Source organism: Chelonoidis abingdonii, chromosome 4, assembly GCF_003597395.2.
Source record: "Chelonoidis abingdonii isolate Lonesome George chromosome 4, CheloAbing_2.0, whole genome shotgun sequence".
Taxonomy (NCBI): Eukaryota; Metazoa; Chordata; order Testudines; family Testudinidae; genus Chelonoidis; species Chelonoidis abingdonii.
Window position 1 is genome coordinate 83,081,510 of NC_133772.1, and position 13,848 is coordinate 83,095,357.

General features: G+C 40.6%; 1 protein-coding gene across 17 annotated transcripts in view; it reads left to right on the top strand.

The window, feature by feature from the left end:
* The window catches only part of RAD51B (RAD51 paralog B), a 689,205-nt gene that overhangs the window by 438,194 nt on the left and 237,163 nt on the right, over window positions 1–13,848 (top strand). For all 17 annotated transcript variants that reach the window (XM_075065388.1, XM_032774777.2, XM_032774772.2 and 14 more), the window contains one exon: window positions 12,602–12,726. In XM_075065388.1, coding sequence (XP_074921489.1) covers window positions 12,602–12,726 — 125 coding nt within the window. The remainder of the gene's footprint in view (window positions 1–12,601; window positions 12,727–13,848) is intronic.

Genomic DNA, 13,848 nt, shown 5'->3' on the forward strand with positions numbered 1-13,848 from the left:
TTGGTTGGGAGCCATTCATGGAAAATCCCATATACTGCAGGAAAGGGTGTTGGTTATTCAGTAAATGGTGGCACTCTTCCCTCTGAATCTGTACTGAACCCATAACCCAGTGATATTAAGGGGCACTGTGATGCTAGAGGAGAAGTTTTCTCTAGTGAGACATAAAACCAAGGTCATGATTACTCCTGACACTGTTTACAAGGGTAGAAGTGTTAGCACTCACACTCTAGCCCAGTTCCAGCTTGGGCAGTTGTGTTCCATCTCCTGTTAGGCTAGCAGTTCCAATAGACCCGATACTCTTACTTTCTTGTCCTCAAATATTGAGTAGTGGCTATATTTCATTGGTGTGTGTGTGTGTGTGCGTGCGCGTGTGTGTGTTTTACCATTGACTTTAATGGGAACAGAGTTAGACCAACATTACGTATCTTTGAAAAATCCCACCCAGAACATGTATATACTTACACATACTGTAGTTTGTTCAGTCAGTAAAGTTTGTAAAGCGCTTTGTACGGCATATATACATTCCTAAAATTTTCAATAGAGAAGCAGACAACATAAAAAGTTGTCTTATGACAGTGATCATGGATATATATGTGATCATTGTCACAAGGTGACTCATGCTGTCTGCCGCTCTGTAGGAATTTTCAGAAACTATACAGCATAATAAATGATGGGTGAGCTCTTTTATGATATCTATCTATCTTGTGGAAATGACACAGAACTCGTGTGGCATAAGAGGTCATTTGACATGTTATATATATCTTACATTTTTATCTCCCACAGTTCTTGCAGAGAACTTAAATTGTTTTAGACAACAGATGTGGAACATTTAAAAATACTTGGAATGTGTGGGAATATACCGGGGAGCCACCTGTCCTGAAATTTGAAAGACAGATCCAGTTTGCAAATGTTGGTCCCCGCATCAGCACGAGTAAAACAAAGACACACACAACCAAAATAAAACAATGAGAGCTATTGAATACAGCCATTACGCAGGGACGCTTAGGGAAGGCTGGCAAATTGACTGATCAACTATTCATATTTAGCCAATCAGCATTTGAAATGATCATTTAATAATCGTGCTCCTGGGCTTTGCATTCTAAAGGAACTAATGATTAAAAATTGATTGGATTTTGTTTGGTTTAATCTAAATAACATATATTTTTACTTTTAATGTTTCACTGTTTTTACCAAATAACATCTATTCAGAGTCACACATTAATAACTGATAGGTCTATCACTTCTAGCAAAGTGAATGTAGCACTGTGCAGATATCCTGTAGAAGAACATATTTTAAACAATAATTTCTATGGTGCTGTACAACCAAGGATCTCAAAGTGTTTTATATATTTTATTGAAGTATCCCTTTCCACACCCCTTTAATGTATAGTCAATATTATAACTCCCATTTCACAGATGGAGAGACAGGATAAGTGATTTGTGCAGCACTTGGTGTACACAGCACTTGCTGTGACATTTGGTATGTGATCGCTCACAATTTCTCTATTATCTTTTCCCTTTATTTATTATTGCAAAGAAGGAAATTTAATTTGGGATGATGCTTGCTTACTTTCCTGCCTCAAGAGTGAATCATGAGGATTTATTGGTTAATATTTATACACTGGTATGAAAAATATCAGGTGTTATATAAATGAGAGAGAAGTTCATATTAGACATGCAGATTCACCCTACACCCCCTCAAACTTTGAGTAAGTTCAAGTCTGCATATGGATTTAAACTTTATGGCTTAGGCCTCTCTCTGAATTTTTGGTGTAGATGGGAGCTGAATTTCCTATCTCAGGTCACTCTCTAATATTAAATGCACAGTGTCATTAAATGAAAGCGACTGCTAGTGCAATATTGTAATTAAGAATTGCCACATACAAAGGACAGGACATTATTAGCTGTGTTTCCCACAGTGAGTGTAACTCTTTCTGCTTTTATATATGATGGCGCAATTGCTGAGTGCTATGAAAACAAATTCTACTGGCTGAACAAGGGATGCAGTTACACTTAGTGTGGGAGACACCACTTGAAATTTCCCAGCATTTTTGCATGCAAGACTTAAGCATTAACATTATTGCTTTGCACTTAAATATTTATAAAGTTGCTGTGAATTAGCTGGAGGGGAAGGCCTTGTGATTAAAGGAAGCAGGTTTCATTGAGCAAGACAAGTTCTGATCTGTCCTTTTTTTCACCTCGAATCAGGGCAAAGACCAGCAGCTTGAGGCTGACCTCTCCAAAAAACCTTGCTCTGAAAAGGAAGATGAGAAAAGCTGGAAATGTTCCTTCTAATGCTTTGCACTGGAGTCAGGAAAAGGCAGCTGTTTCTAGCCCTTCTGGGGTTTTTTGTTTGTTTTTTGTTTCTTGGTTGTTGGTTTTTTTTCCTTGTGGCTGAAACCTGGGCTTGTTGCCATATCTGTTTGTCTGTCTGTCTGTCTCTCTCTCTTGTGTTGTTTTTCTCAGAGAGCTTCAGAAGCCAGTTGCCCATAGCGAGTTGCTGGGAACAGAGGTCATTCCTTGTATCGTCTTAACTCTCCATGCCAGAGTGTTCATGCTTGAATGGGAAACAGCAAGATCTGTCAATATAGCCCTTTTCTTCAGAGCTTTGAGGCTGCATTCTCTATGGCCATCTGTTCCCTTTCACCCCTTTGGACAATGTTGCTATTTGAAACCAGCAATTCTTCACTCCCTGGCTCTCTCTCTTGCTCTCTGTGCCCCCTCCCCTCTTCTGTTTGGGGAAAAAAAGTTTTTCTGGCTTAGACTGGCCTCTTGGGGCTTTAGCCCTCCTATGAGTCAAGTTTTAAAAGTGACATTTTGTAACTTTTTATTTCACTGACTTTTTAAAAATGTAATACACCTCAGGAGAGTGGAGTTCAGTGCAGTGAAATGAGCAGTTTGTGTTCATACTGAGATGAACTGCTCTCTTCCAGGCAGCCATGGGTCTTTCTTTGGCGTATGCTGCAGTGTGCAGTTAAATACTTGCCATGCCCTGGGATATAACAGGAATGGAAATTAAAGCCATATCAACATCTCCATTCTAGCTCTCTGTGCTCAGTCAGTGAAACACTCACCTTTTCAGGTTGAAAATTTCCAGGCTTGGGCTCTGTCCAAAGATGAATTGATTTGGTAGGTTTGAGATAAAAGTGATTCATCTCTTTTTGAGAATGACTGTTGTTATAATGCCTCCATTGTGCTAGGCGCTGTACAAAGAGATGGTCAGAGACCACCCCTGCACCGACCAGCTTACAGTCTATACAAACATGACAGGATGGGAAAAGGCAACACTATCGTTCCCATTTTATAGATGGGGACCTAAGTCACAGAGAGATGAAGTGACTTGCTCAAGTTCTCCTGGCAAGTCTGTGATAGGAATTGAGTCCGGAACCCCTTAGTCCCAGTCTATCTTAACTACAAGGCCATCCTCCTTCATCTTTCTTTTGAAAAAATACACATTCCGCTTTGTAAATGAGTGAATTAAGACCCATGAGTCATTAGTCTGTACATATGTAATATAATTTGCAGTGTTTTCTTACTAATCTTGTAAAGTGTGCAGCTAAAGGAGGCCATATATGTGTGACTACAAAGCTGTGCAATAAAAAATTTAGTTACGGTGCTCAGTGAATGAGACAAAGTTCTGCAGGGACCCATTGGATCCCTTAATGTGTATCCCATAAGATAAAAACTGCCCAGCTGACAAGCTTTGCAGGTTCCTTCCTTCAGACCTTGTACAATGCATGGGATAGGCCATTAATGTAATGCCTAAATAAATAGTTCTGCAATTTGAATTTTTTCTATCATTTTTTTAAACCTAAGATATTCTGTCAAAAACTGTGTTTGAGAATATTTATGTTCAGGGTTAAATACTCAAAAGATAGTAAATTCTACAGTTAAGGCTGATGTTACTTTTTTTGAGAAATAAAGACTATCATTCTTCATACACACAAGGGTCATATCTAAAATTACAAATGTAACCTTACCTTTAACGTTTCCTGATTTTAAGTTCTTAATTGTGCAACCATAACATTCTCTTAATATAGTTTTTGTGATGGATATTATTGAAAAATTCCAAATTCCAAAGGTGAAGACCTCCTAATATGCAGGCATACTACTCTGGACCCAAAATGTCTGGCTTACTCCTGCCTTCAGGTTGTGGACTGGAGAGAAACTCCAGGTCCAATCAACCCTTATTTTGGGAAGAGTTTGGATCTTGTTCCAAACTTTACAGCTCATTCCCATCTGTGATTATTCTTATTATTTAAGCCCAGCAATAATTTTTCTAATTCTGAATTATGTGAGTAGTTCTGTTGTCTTTTAAAATAATTGAGCCTTTGTTGTCAAGAGTAGTGTTCTTTTATTAGAGAGCGTTTTAACTTGGGCTATCAGAAATTGTTGCTCATTGAAATTTGAAAGTAATTACAAAGGTAGAATGCTGCTGAAATAGTCCCCAATTTGGGGTGAATGGCTGATTTTAAATTGCAGGTTGAATTCCAGCTCAGTTAACAATAATCAGAAATTGTACTAGCTGATGAATTTTTGTTAGCCTATATTAAATGAGTTGAGGAAGTCTCAGTCTGCTCCCAAGGAGACAGATGGCCTTGTCAGAAACACCCTTATCACAGTTGGCACTAATTGGTCCTCTTGTAGGGCATCTTGACAGAGAAACCAAGGATTCAACGTACAATGGAGACTGGACTCCACTCACAGCCTTTCATATGAAACTTGAGTTTCAATGGCAAATTGGTGCATGGACAGTTTGCACTGCCACTGCCTGCGCTACACCAGTTCTGTGGATAAAAAGAGGACTTTGGATTCTAGGGCTCCCAATCCACTGCCTTTTCACCAGAATATAATTCATGAAAAAATATAAATCTAGGAGTTATAAGTCCTACACTAGGGCTTCATGAGATGCCCATGGAGTAGTGAGTAGCATCCTGTAGAACTCCTTAAGGTTATGCCATTTCAAAATTTCTCTCCCTTTTCTCTGCATTCCCCCCAGGCAAGTTTTTTGTTTTGACCATCCCTCCTCCTTTTCCACTTTACTGGGACAATAGACACATAGACACATAGACACTTCCAAACTTCAAGCTGCTTTTTTTCCTTGTCAGGGAGGAGAGATGCAGCAGGCTCTTTTGGTTTTAGCTTGGGAAGTTTAGAAGAGGGGCATCCAGATGACAGGTAAGCACTAGGAGAGGTTGACGCAGTTAAGCAGCTGAGATTAACCAACATGGAAAAATCAAATGCTGTATACTGTGGTTCTTCAGGACAGCGTGCCAGGGAGCTTGCAGTTGTCTTGATAGATCAGTACTAAATCTCCTTCCTTTATTCTAGCTTTAAGGGACATGAGCACATCAATTCTAGCATTCTATGCCCTCACCCCTACATGCACTGTGATTATCATCAAGATCTGTCCACTTCCCAGGAGGGTTGGGAGGGGGGTTAAAAAAAACAGCAGTAATTTGTAGTATGATTGATTAGATGATAATTAAAAGCATTCTCCAGTTCACAGGGCCTTAATATTGCCGGATGCCCTGCTTGGACAAGGATCATTTTGGATCTGTGTGCCCAGGGTATGTGTAGCCAAGACAAAATTCTGACTCTTTTTCTGAAGAGCGTGCACAATTGGGAAATGTTTTTGCTGTTGGAATGATTTGCTATTGGAAAAACAGGGTTAAATGATGGGACAGGAGAGGGAGTTTGTTTTTTAGGGGTCAGGATGATGTCAGGAAGATATGGGCAACAACAAAGGAAAGGAAGGAGAAAGTTACAGTGTGGGAGGGTCAGCAGTGGTCATTGAGGAAATAATGTTGCAAATCATTGGAATATTAGAAAAAAAGAGTGAGAATTTCTCAAGCCTATTCATAGAAAGATCAGGAGGAGAGGGTGAGTTAGTGTGTAAACAGTTTATCCTTGGTTATACCACTCTACTGTGTCCTCTGGGATTCACCCTCACCACATCACCTACCCAAGTACTTCTGATTGCAAGCATCCATTAGAAATGTGGGAATACTGGAGTGCTGGAAGCTGATCAGTTTGATTTATTGCCAGACTACAGAAGCAAAAGGTTGGAAGTGATGAAAAGAAACCATCAACTCCCTAGTATCATGACTCTCTCCACTCTCCAGATCTGGGCCTGTTTCAGGTGCTGTAAACCACCAGCTGTCTTTCCTCCTCCGCTGAGCTCCTCAGAGCTGACCGTTTTGTTCAGGGCTGGTGGATTGTCTGGCAAGAAGTCAGACCAGCTGGATTCTCTTGTTTCTTAACCTCAATTCCATTTTCAAGTCAGCAGACAGAAGCCTCAGTACTGGCTTGAGCATTCGCTCTTTCACTGACTTTCAAAACAAAATGGAATCAGCATGAACCCATTGATGCCAGGAGTTGAGATTCCCTAATTCAAAACATATTGATGATAATGCACATGCTGGCCAGCATCAAGAAGCATGAAATTAACAACAAAACAGCATTTGTCTTATTCTCTGGAAGACCTATCCCATATCCTGATACTGAATGGAGGTCCCAACTTATTTCTAAAGATCCTTGGATCTCTTACAGAAAATATTCTACTCATAAACAATACTGCTGGCCTATCACTTATTTTTGTTTCTCTTCCCTTGTTCTCTACAGAGGATTATGACTGTAGGTGGGCAATAATCAGCAAGAGCAGACAGAGTCTTAAACCTCAGTTGAGGACAATGTCTACACTATGAGCTAGAGGTGTGGAAAGGGTAGGTTTTTTATATCGGTGTCTGTGATTTATGCTTACGGGGCTGGCGTGTGAGTTTGTTAGTCTTTGCCTCCCACCCACTGCCTATTAATTCCGTGTGGACTGCCAGAGGAGAGTATGTCACATAAAGGGTATGGAATGCACCTTGGCCAGCCAACTCAGAGAATGAGATCATCACTACTGGACGGCAAGGCAGGCAAACTCCTGTCCTGACTAATGAACATACTGCAAAGGAAAGAACTTAAAATGGCAGAGGATGGGGAGTGGGCGGTAGAAGGGCACTGTGGTTAGTGATGTCATATAGAAGCTTGTCTTGTGGCTTTTTATTGGGTAATGGGTTTTTCCGCTGTTAGATATTTTTATACCTATACTTTTTGAATAGGGTCAAGCTGGTGGGGGGGAAATAGCGTCTTCTGGTGTTATTAGAGACCTGCACAAAAAAAGCCAAGCTAAATAAAGTACAGGTGAAGAGCAGTGGTCTTTTTATGCTCTGCCAATGAACCACAGCTCCTTCCTGAGACACCTACGGTGTCTGAGCACAGAGGGAAAGTACTTTCATTCTTATTTAAGAACGTGCCCTTTTTGTTGAGCTCAGAATATTAATTGATTTATAAATATTTTCTGTGTGCTTTTCAAAGTTTTTATCGTTAGTGAACATGCTGTTGCTGAAAGATGACAGAATTGACTACTTTGGAGACCATTTTCCTCTGTTTACTTCAGTGTGATGTGTGGTGGGGAAATATTTTAAACCCAGTTGCTGCGGGTTTGGCTTCATGCAGAGAATGCAGAGGAGCCTGGCAATGGAGTTGGTCACAGCTGGTGGGGATTCTCCCTTCAGGAAGCATAAGAACTTCCATAAAAATTGGGGAAGGGTGGAATGCAGTTGCTCTGAGAAGCTGAACTGGCAAGGGACAGATTATCTTTAATTCAAGAGTACACTTAGACTCTGGCTGCAGGGAACCTTAAAGATTCCACATTTAAAGATTCTGGGTGCAAGAAGCCTTATTTCTTTGTTTAAAAACATTAGCTCTAATACTTCTAAAACATTTCCATAACATGGGCCAGTGCATTAGTCTGATGGCCTTTCATGGCTACCTTCCCCTCCAACCTTCCCTGCAACAATCATATTTCTTGGTTACATAAAAAAAAGTTCCAACATTATGGCTCCCTTCCCATTAAGGGTGAAGGGGGACTCTGTGAATCTATCTATGCTAGCCTTTCATTGGGGCCAGGCATGAGGGAGCAACCTCTGATTCAGTGCATGGCTGTATTCCTACCACCAGCAGCACAGAAAAATGAGAGGGTGATTTCACAAACCATGCCAAGTTAAACCAGTCTGCAGCATATACCTGTTGTGTAGGGAAGTGAGAGATGCTTGTGGGTTTGGGGTGTTTTTTTGTTTAGTTGATAGAAAAAGCAAAGCTCCTAAATACATCTTGGACTTGGGTTATAACTAGCACCAGGTGTCATTGCATGAAGACTGATGCATGCACAACTGACACTTTTTAGGACAACAAAGCCTCATCTTATTTCAGCTGTGCATGCCTCTTCTTGGTGGAAGCAGCATTTTGGATTGCACTTTGAATTTATTCCTTTGTTTAATTTTTCCTCTGGCTGTGGAAAGCCATTAACTTTGTGTTTGATTTTAGCCACAAAAGGCTTTGTTTTCACTTGTGGCAGCAGGTAAGTGTGACCCAGCCAGTTTTTTTATGGACAGAAATTATCCTACCGTGCACTTGCACTCCAGAACAGTTACAGCCCCTTGTCAATGTACCTTACTCCTGATCTGGAGGGACCATTTTTTGTGGAGGAGAAGATAGAACTTTCTTTATTCTTGTTCAGTCCTTGGCCTTCCTGTTGATGTTGCCAACAAGGCGGTCAGTTAGTACTAGTTGCCATTGGGATTTTGTGATGTGGACTGACACTTCCAACTCCTTTCATATATGTAACTGAACAACCAATAGACAGGAACTCGACCTGGATTGGAATCAGTAACCTAGAATCAAAACGGCAACCTATGTTCTATTATCTGACTCTCGTCTGTGAGCTTGTTGGTGTCTCTGAGCCCAGCTGCAGAATGATGTGGTATAAAATATCTCCAGATATGAAACTGTTGGAGATGGGATGGAGGGGCAGAGAGTGGAGGGAAGGGATGTTTTTATGAACATAGTAACTTTTGTTCACCTCCTTTCATGAGCTCATTAATGATCAAATAGCTTTTGAGATAACAGAAAAGATATGAATTTTTTTAACAGTGCATTTCAATTTTAATCCATTTTCCTTCCATTTCCTATTTCCTGCCTCTGAAACATCTGCTGTCTCCTGCTGTTTGGCACAGGGAGGAGGGAAAGAATATCTAGTCTCACCATCCTTCAACTTCCCTGCAAAGCTGGCTCTGTTTTCCGCCTCAACTCAGCTCCTCACTTGCTAGTTTTTCTTCCTGTTTGTTGCCTAATATATAAGTCTGCAGCAGACCTACAATATCTCTTTAAAATGGAAACCTCGCTGCAAAGCATTCCTTTTCACCCTGTAAAAGTTCTGCACTGTAAATTTCCTCCAGCTTTAATACCATTTTGTACCAGAGTCATAAATTTCAATAACTTCATGGAAGAAGATTTGTCAGAAAGTGGGTCATACAAACAGTTTTCTTCCTGACAGGTGCTGACACAGCCTGGTACAACAGGCTTTTTCCTTTAAAAAATGAAGAGGCTACAGCAATTAACTTGCCTGCTTTCTTTTAAACTGCTGTGAACCTGGTCCTGCCTTTCTTGCACCTTCAGAACTCCTGTTGGCATCAGTGGGAGTTTTGGGTCTGCAAGAAATGCAGGATCAGGGAGAGTAATGGTGTGTTTTCTCCTCTACTCGGACCCTAGACATTTAACTATTTCATTCCCCAGCCCAGCCTTCCTGTCTACATTGAAATGTCAAGATGTTCTATCACATAAGAGCTAATATTAGAGGCACAGAACTTTGGAGAGTTCACCTCTGAACTTCATGGGTAGCCCCTTCCACTCTAACAGGCCAATCCAAAACCCACATGTGACTGCTGCCTTAACTTTGTGATCCTTGCCCATTTCTAGCTGTGATTTAAAAAAAAAAAAAAAGAGGCCTCCACCTTATGCCACATGGCTATGAGTGGTCTGGAAAATCTTAAGGCTCCCTCTTTTTACTCTCATTCTCATCAAGTCTGTTCTAATAATAATGTAATACATTTTGGCCTAATATAGAGTATTCTGTCCAATGATGTCGAGTCTAAGCACTTTGCAAACCTTAATGAATTGCAGTAAATAACTTGCTCAGTGTCACCAAAAGGGTCAGTGAGTGGCATAGCTGGGTAACGAACTCAGACCTCCTTGTCTGTGGCTCCAAACATTAGACCATATTCCATCATGCAGCTGGTAGACTGCACTGGAGAGGTAGAAAGAGAAGATGTTATTGTCAGCACATCTGCCTTTTCAATACAGATTGGTTAGACTAACCGAACTGCATTCCTGACACTGCAGCTTCCCATTTGCTGTTACTGCTACTGCTTCTGGAGGTATTTATCTATGTGAAAGCTTGACATGTATCAGCCTAAAGAAAAGCGATCCTCAGAGCAGGATAGTGCTACTGTGGACTGTCTTCAAACCAGATCACTTAATGTTCTGGGAAAGTGCTTGGGTACGGGAGTAAGATGTAATGTTTGGATACAATGAGAGAAGTAATTCAGAGTATAAGCTCATACTTAACCACTGCCTTTGATAAGAAAACTTATAAATGTCATGTGTGGTTTCAAATGTTTTAGAGCCTGATTCAAAACCCCCTATGTCTATAGAATATTAACTTAAGCTATTGATTTACATGGGCTGTGGATTAGCTAGGATGGACTCCATATCCTTCTGGCTCAAAACGTACTTAGTGCACAACAGACTTTGTATATTTACCATCATTTGCAAGTTACCAACCTTAGGAGCAACCTTACAAGTTACTGGCAATTACTCTTTATTAATATTTTTCTGGTGGCCTCACCACTTTTTCCAAAGCACAAGTTCTAAAAGTTTAAAAAAAAACAAAAACCCACCACCAACAACATTTCTGTCCCATATAGCTGTGAAGAAAGCCTTTCACATGTGAAAGTGCTGATGGCTCTGGTCTTGAGTCTGCAGACAGCCTGAAAGAGTAATTCTAACTGAGGTATAAACTTCCCTTTTCACCTCAGTGAAGTATTAATTCAAAACCCCACTGGTTACAAATTCAATGTCCACATTAACTATTTCACTGTTGATTGTTTTAACAGAAACATCCAGCTATTCTCGACTCTTGGGTGGTGAGCAAGTAAAAAAAACCCTCTTTTTTCTCAATCCAACTTCTGTTTCGCAGTTTGAAATATGACATGCTGTATGGCCATGTGAAGTAGCTCTTTCTGCTCCATGCTTGAGAACATGTTTAAACACTAAGAAAGTTTTAACTCTTTGTTCATACCCAGTTAGAAGCTGAAGAAAGAAAAGACTTCGATAATATGGCCTGATGGCAAGGGTAGGATTTCTCCCTACAGTATATTCTCCAGGGTTTTGTCCAGTCTTGTTTTAACTGGCTCAAGTGATCAGGATTTCACTGCTGTCCTTAGGAAACTCTTCCACAGTATAATAAATCTGTCAGGAAGTTTCGTGACATTCAATATAATTTTCCTTTTACTTATCCTCAGTCGAATATTCTTAGTTATACTCTCTTGGACTATCTCAAAAATTCACCTCTCTACTCATACATCAGTCTCTTCCTACCCCCTTTAATCATTTTTGTTGCATTTCTCTGAATTCACTCCAATTTGTCCCTATTTTGATTTGTTGAGGTACCACTTGGAGTAAAAACAGATCAACCATCTATCTCTCCATCTTGTACAGAGCATGTGGTATTCAAAAGAAAAAGAACTGGGGCTTCTGCCAGCATTATAGATGGACCAGTCTCCTATTTCAGGATTAGAAAAATCAAGTGAAATGGTAGGTTAGCAAACCAGGTCACACTGCATTATTAGAAATGCCTTCCCCTGTGTCATCATAGCTGACCAGCACAGATTTTGCTGAATGCATTTTCCCCAAGGCATGTACAGAGTTCACACAAATGAGAAGATTCCCCAAAATCTAACTTCCAGTGAGGTGGGGGGGACAGTTTCATCTCTGATGTAACTCCATTGACTTCATTAGTATTACTGGTATCTCAGGCAGGAGTTGGCTCAGTTTTTGGAGACATCTGACATTAACTCAAGTTTTACAGAATGTATGAGATTTCTAGTAGTGTGGGGTAGGGTTTAATTTTGAGATCAGAGGCATGATTGCTATCTTTCCTGGCTCCACAGTTATGCCCCATAAACCTCCTCCTTCATGATTCCTTTTAATAACTTCTCTTTCCTGGCCTGCTCCCTCATCTCCAGACCTGCAGAAGTTGGGACTGCATGGAAGCAATAGGCTTAAAGAGAAAAGTGGGTGGAGGGGATGCCAAGAGAATGAAATGACACATAATAAACAGAATGTTGGGTCTCGATATTGGTCTCAAATATCTTTCCCAATATCTGAAAGTCTATCAGTGCTTCTCCTGAATGGTGCAAGACCAGGTACTTCGAAAAGCAGAGTAATAGGCGTTGGAAATTAGACTCTGCTTTGAAATATAATGATAGACCGTGATAGTATTCTGTGAGAGGAGGACTTACCCCAGACCTATGCCTACAAGGCAGGGAATTGTTAAGAAATAGTGGAGAGTTCCTGCAATTGAAAATTTAAGCCTAACATTCATATGAATGCTTAGTTTGTGGAATGAACTGAGACGTATGACAAAGATTCCTCAGTGAAACACATCCTTGGTGCAGGCATGACACATTGGACTCAGAAATTGTATTGTTTTTAGTTTCAGGAGCCTCTGGGAGCAAGGAGAGGGAACCTGGCTATGTGACAGCAGCACTGGGGAACACATGGAGTCACAGCGTCAACACCAGGCTCATACTACAGTATCATGACTTGCACACAAGACAGGTGAGGAACTTATCAGGAAAAAACAGTAAAAATTGAGAGCCCAGAGCCTCATAACCTGTGCTTCAGGGAATGGGCTCACTGTGAGTTCTGGCCCCGTTGGCTCAGAGAGGGCTCTTTGAGAACGCTGGCCCCTTATGCTTGGGGTTATGGTTTATGGAATGCATTAGCACCCTGTTCTTTTGGATGGGGGCCATTCCTGTAGTGCTCTGACACCTTGTGTCCTGGAGCAGTGATGGTGTTTTCTGAGTGACTTGGAGATGACTTTTCTGATGTTCTGGAGATGGAGGGTTGTCCTTTGAGAACTTTCCCACTCAGTGATCTTTGGGGCAGTCCTCCATGTGCCCTGCACTCTGTATACTCTCTGATTTTCTACAAGTCTTGAGCAAAATATCTGTTGTGAGTATTCATATAGAAACTCTTACAGTTTTTGCAGCCATTTTCAAGTGATTTTTTTCTGTCTCCACTTGCAGTGATAGCTTTTAACTGCAAACATGGTGAAAATTTTCCAGGAGCATTTTAGCAATAGCAAAAGAACTCACCATTTTCGCTGAAAAATGATATGATGTGCAGTGAAGTGTGGTAGAATTTTTTGCTTGCAGTGAAAAATTTGGATTCAAGACATAATATGTTTGCTTTTTGAGAGACCAGCACAACTCATGATGTAATTTATTCCCTTGGGGTGTCTATGTGGTTGGACTTTCTTGGTTTAGCATGTTTCATTATTACACCACTGTAACTCTTTCCAAAGATCCTGTTCCTTAAAGTCAGGATGTTGTCGGAAAAATGACTATGTAAAACTTGCACCTTCTTATTTCTCATATTTGCTCCCTATGTGTCTGCCAGTCAGAGCTTCTGATTTTACTGCCACTAACCAGTGATTCCTTCTGCTAGCTTCCCAGGGCCCATACATCTACAGGAGAGTGATTCTACCATGCACATAATCAGTGAAGTTCTCATTTCATCATCTTTATTACTGGGGATGAAGTACAGTGTGAGGCAGAAAGTTCAACTGGAGTTTCACATCCCAGGTTGAATTTATATGGGTAGAAAAAGAATCTTTTGACTCATAGAGTTGGCACGTTTACTTTGGAGTAATTGAAAAGTAAATACGGAACCCACAAT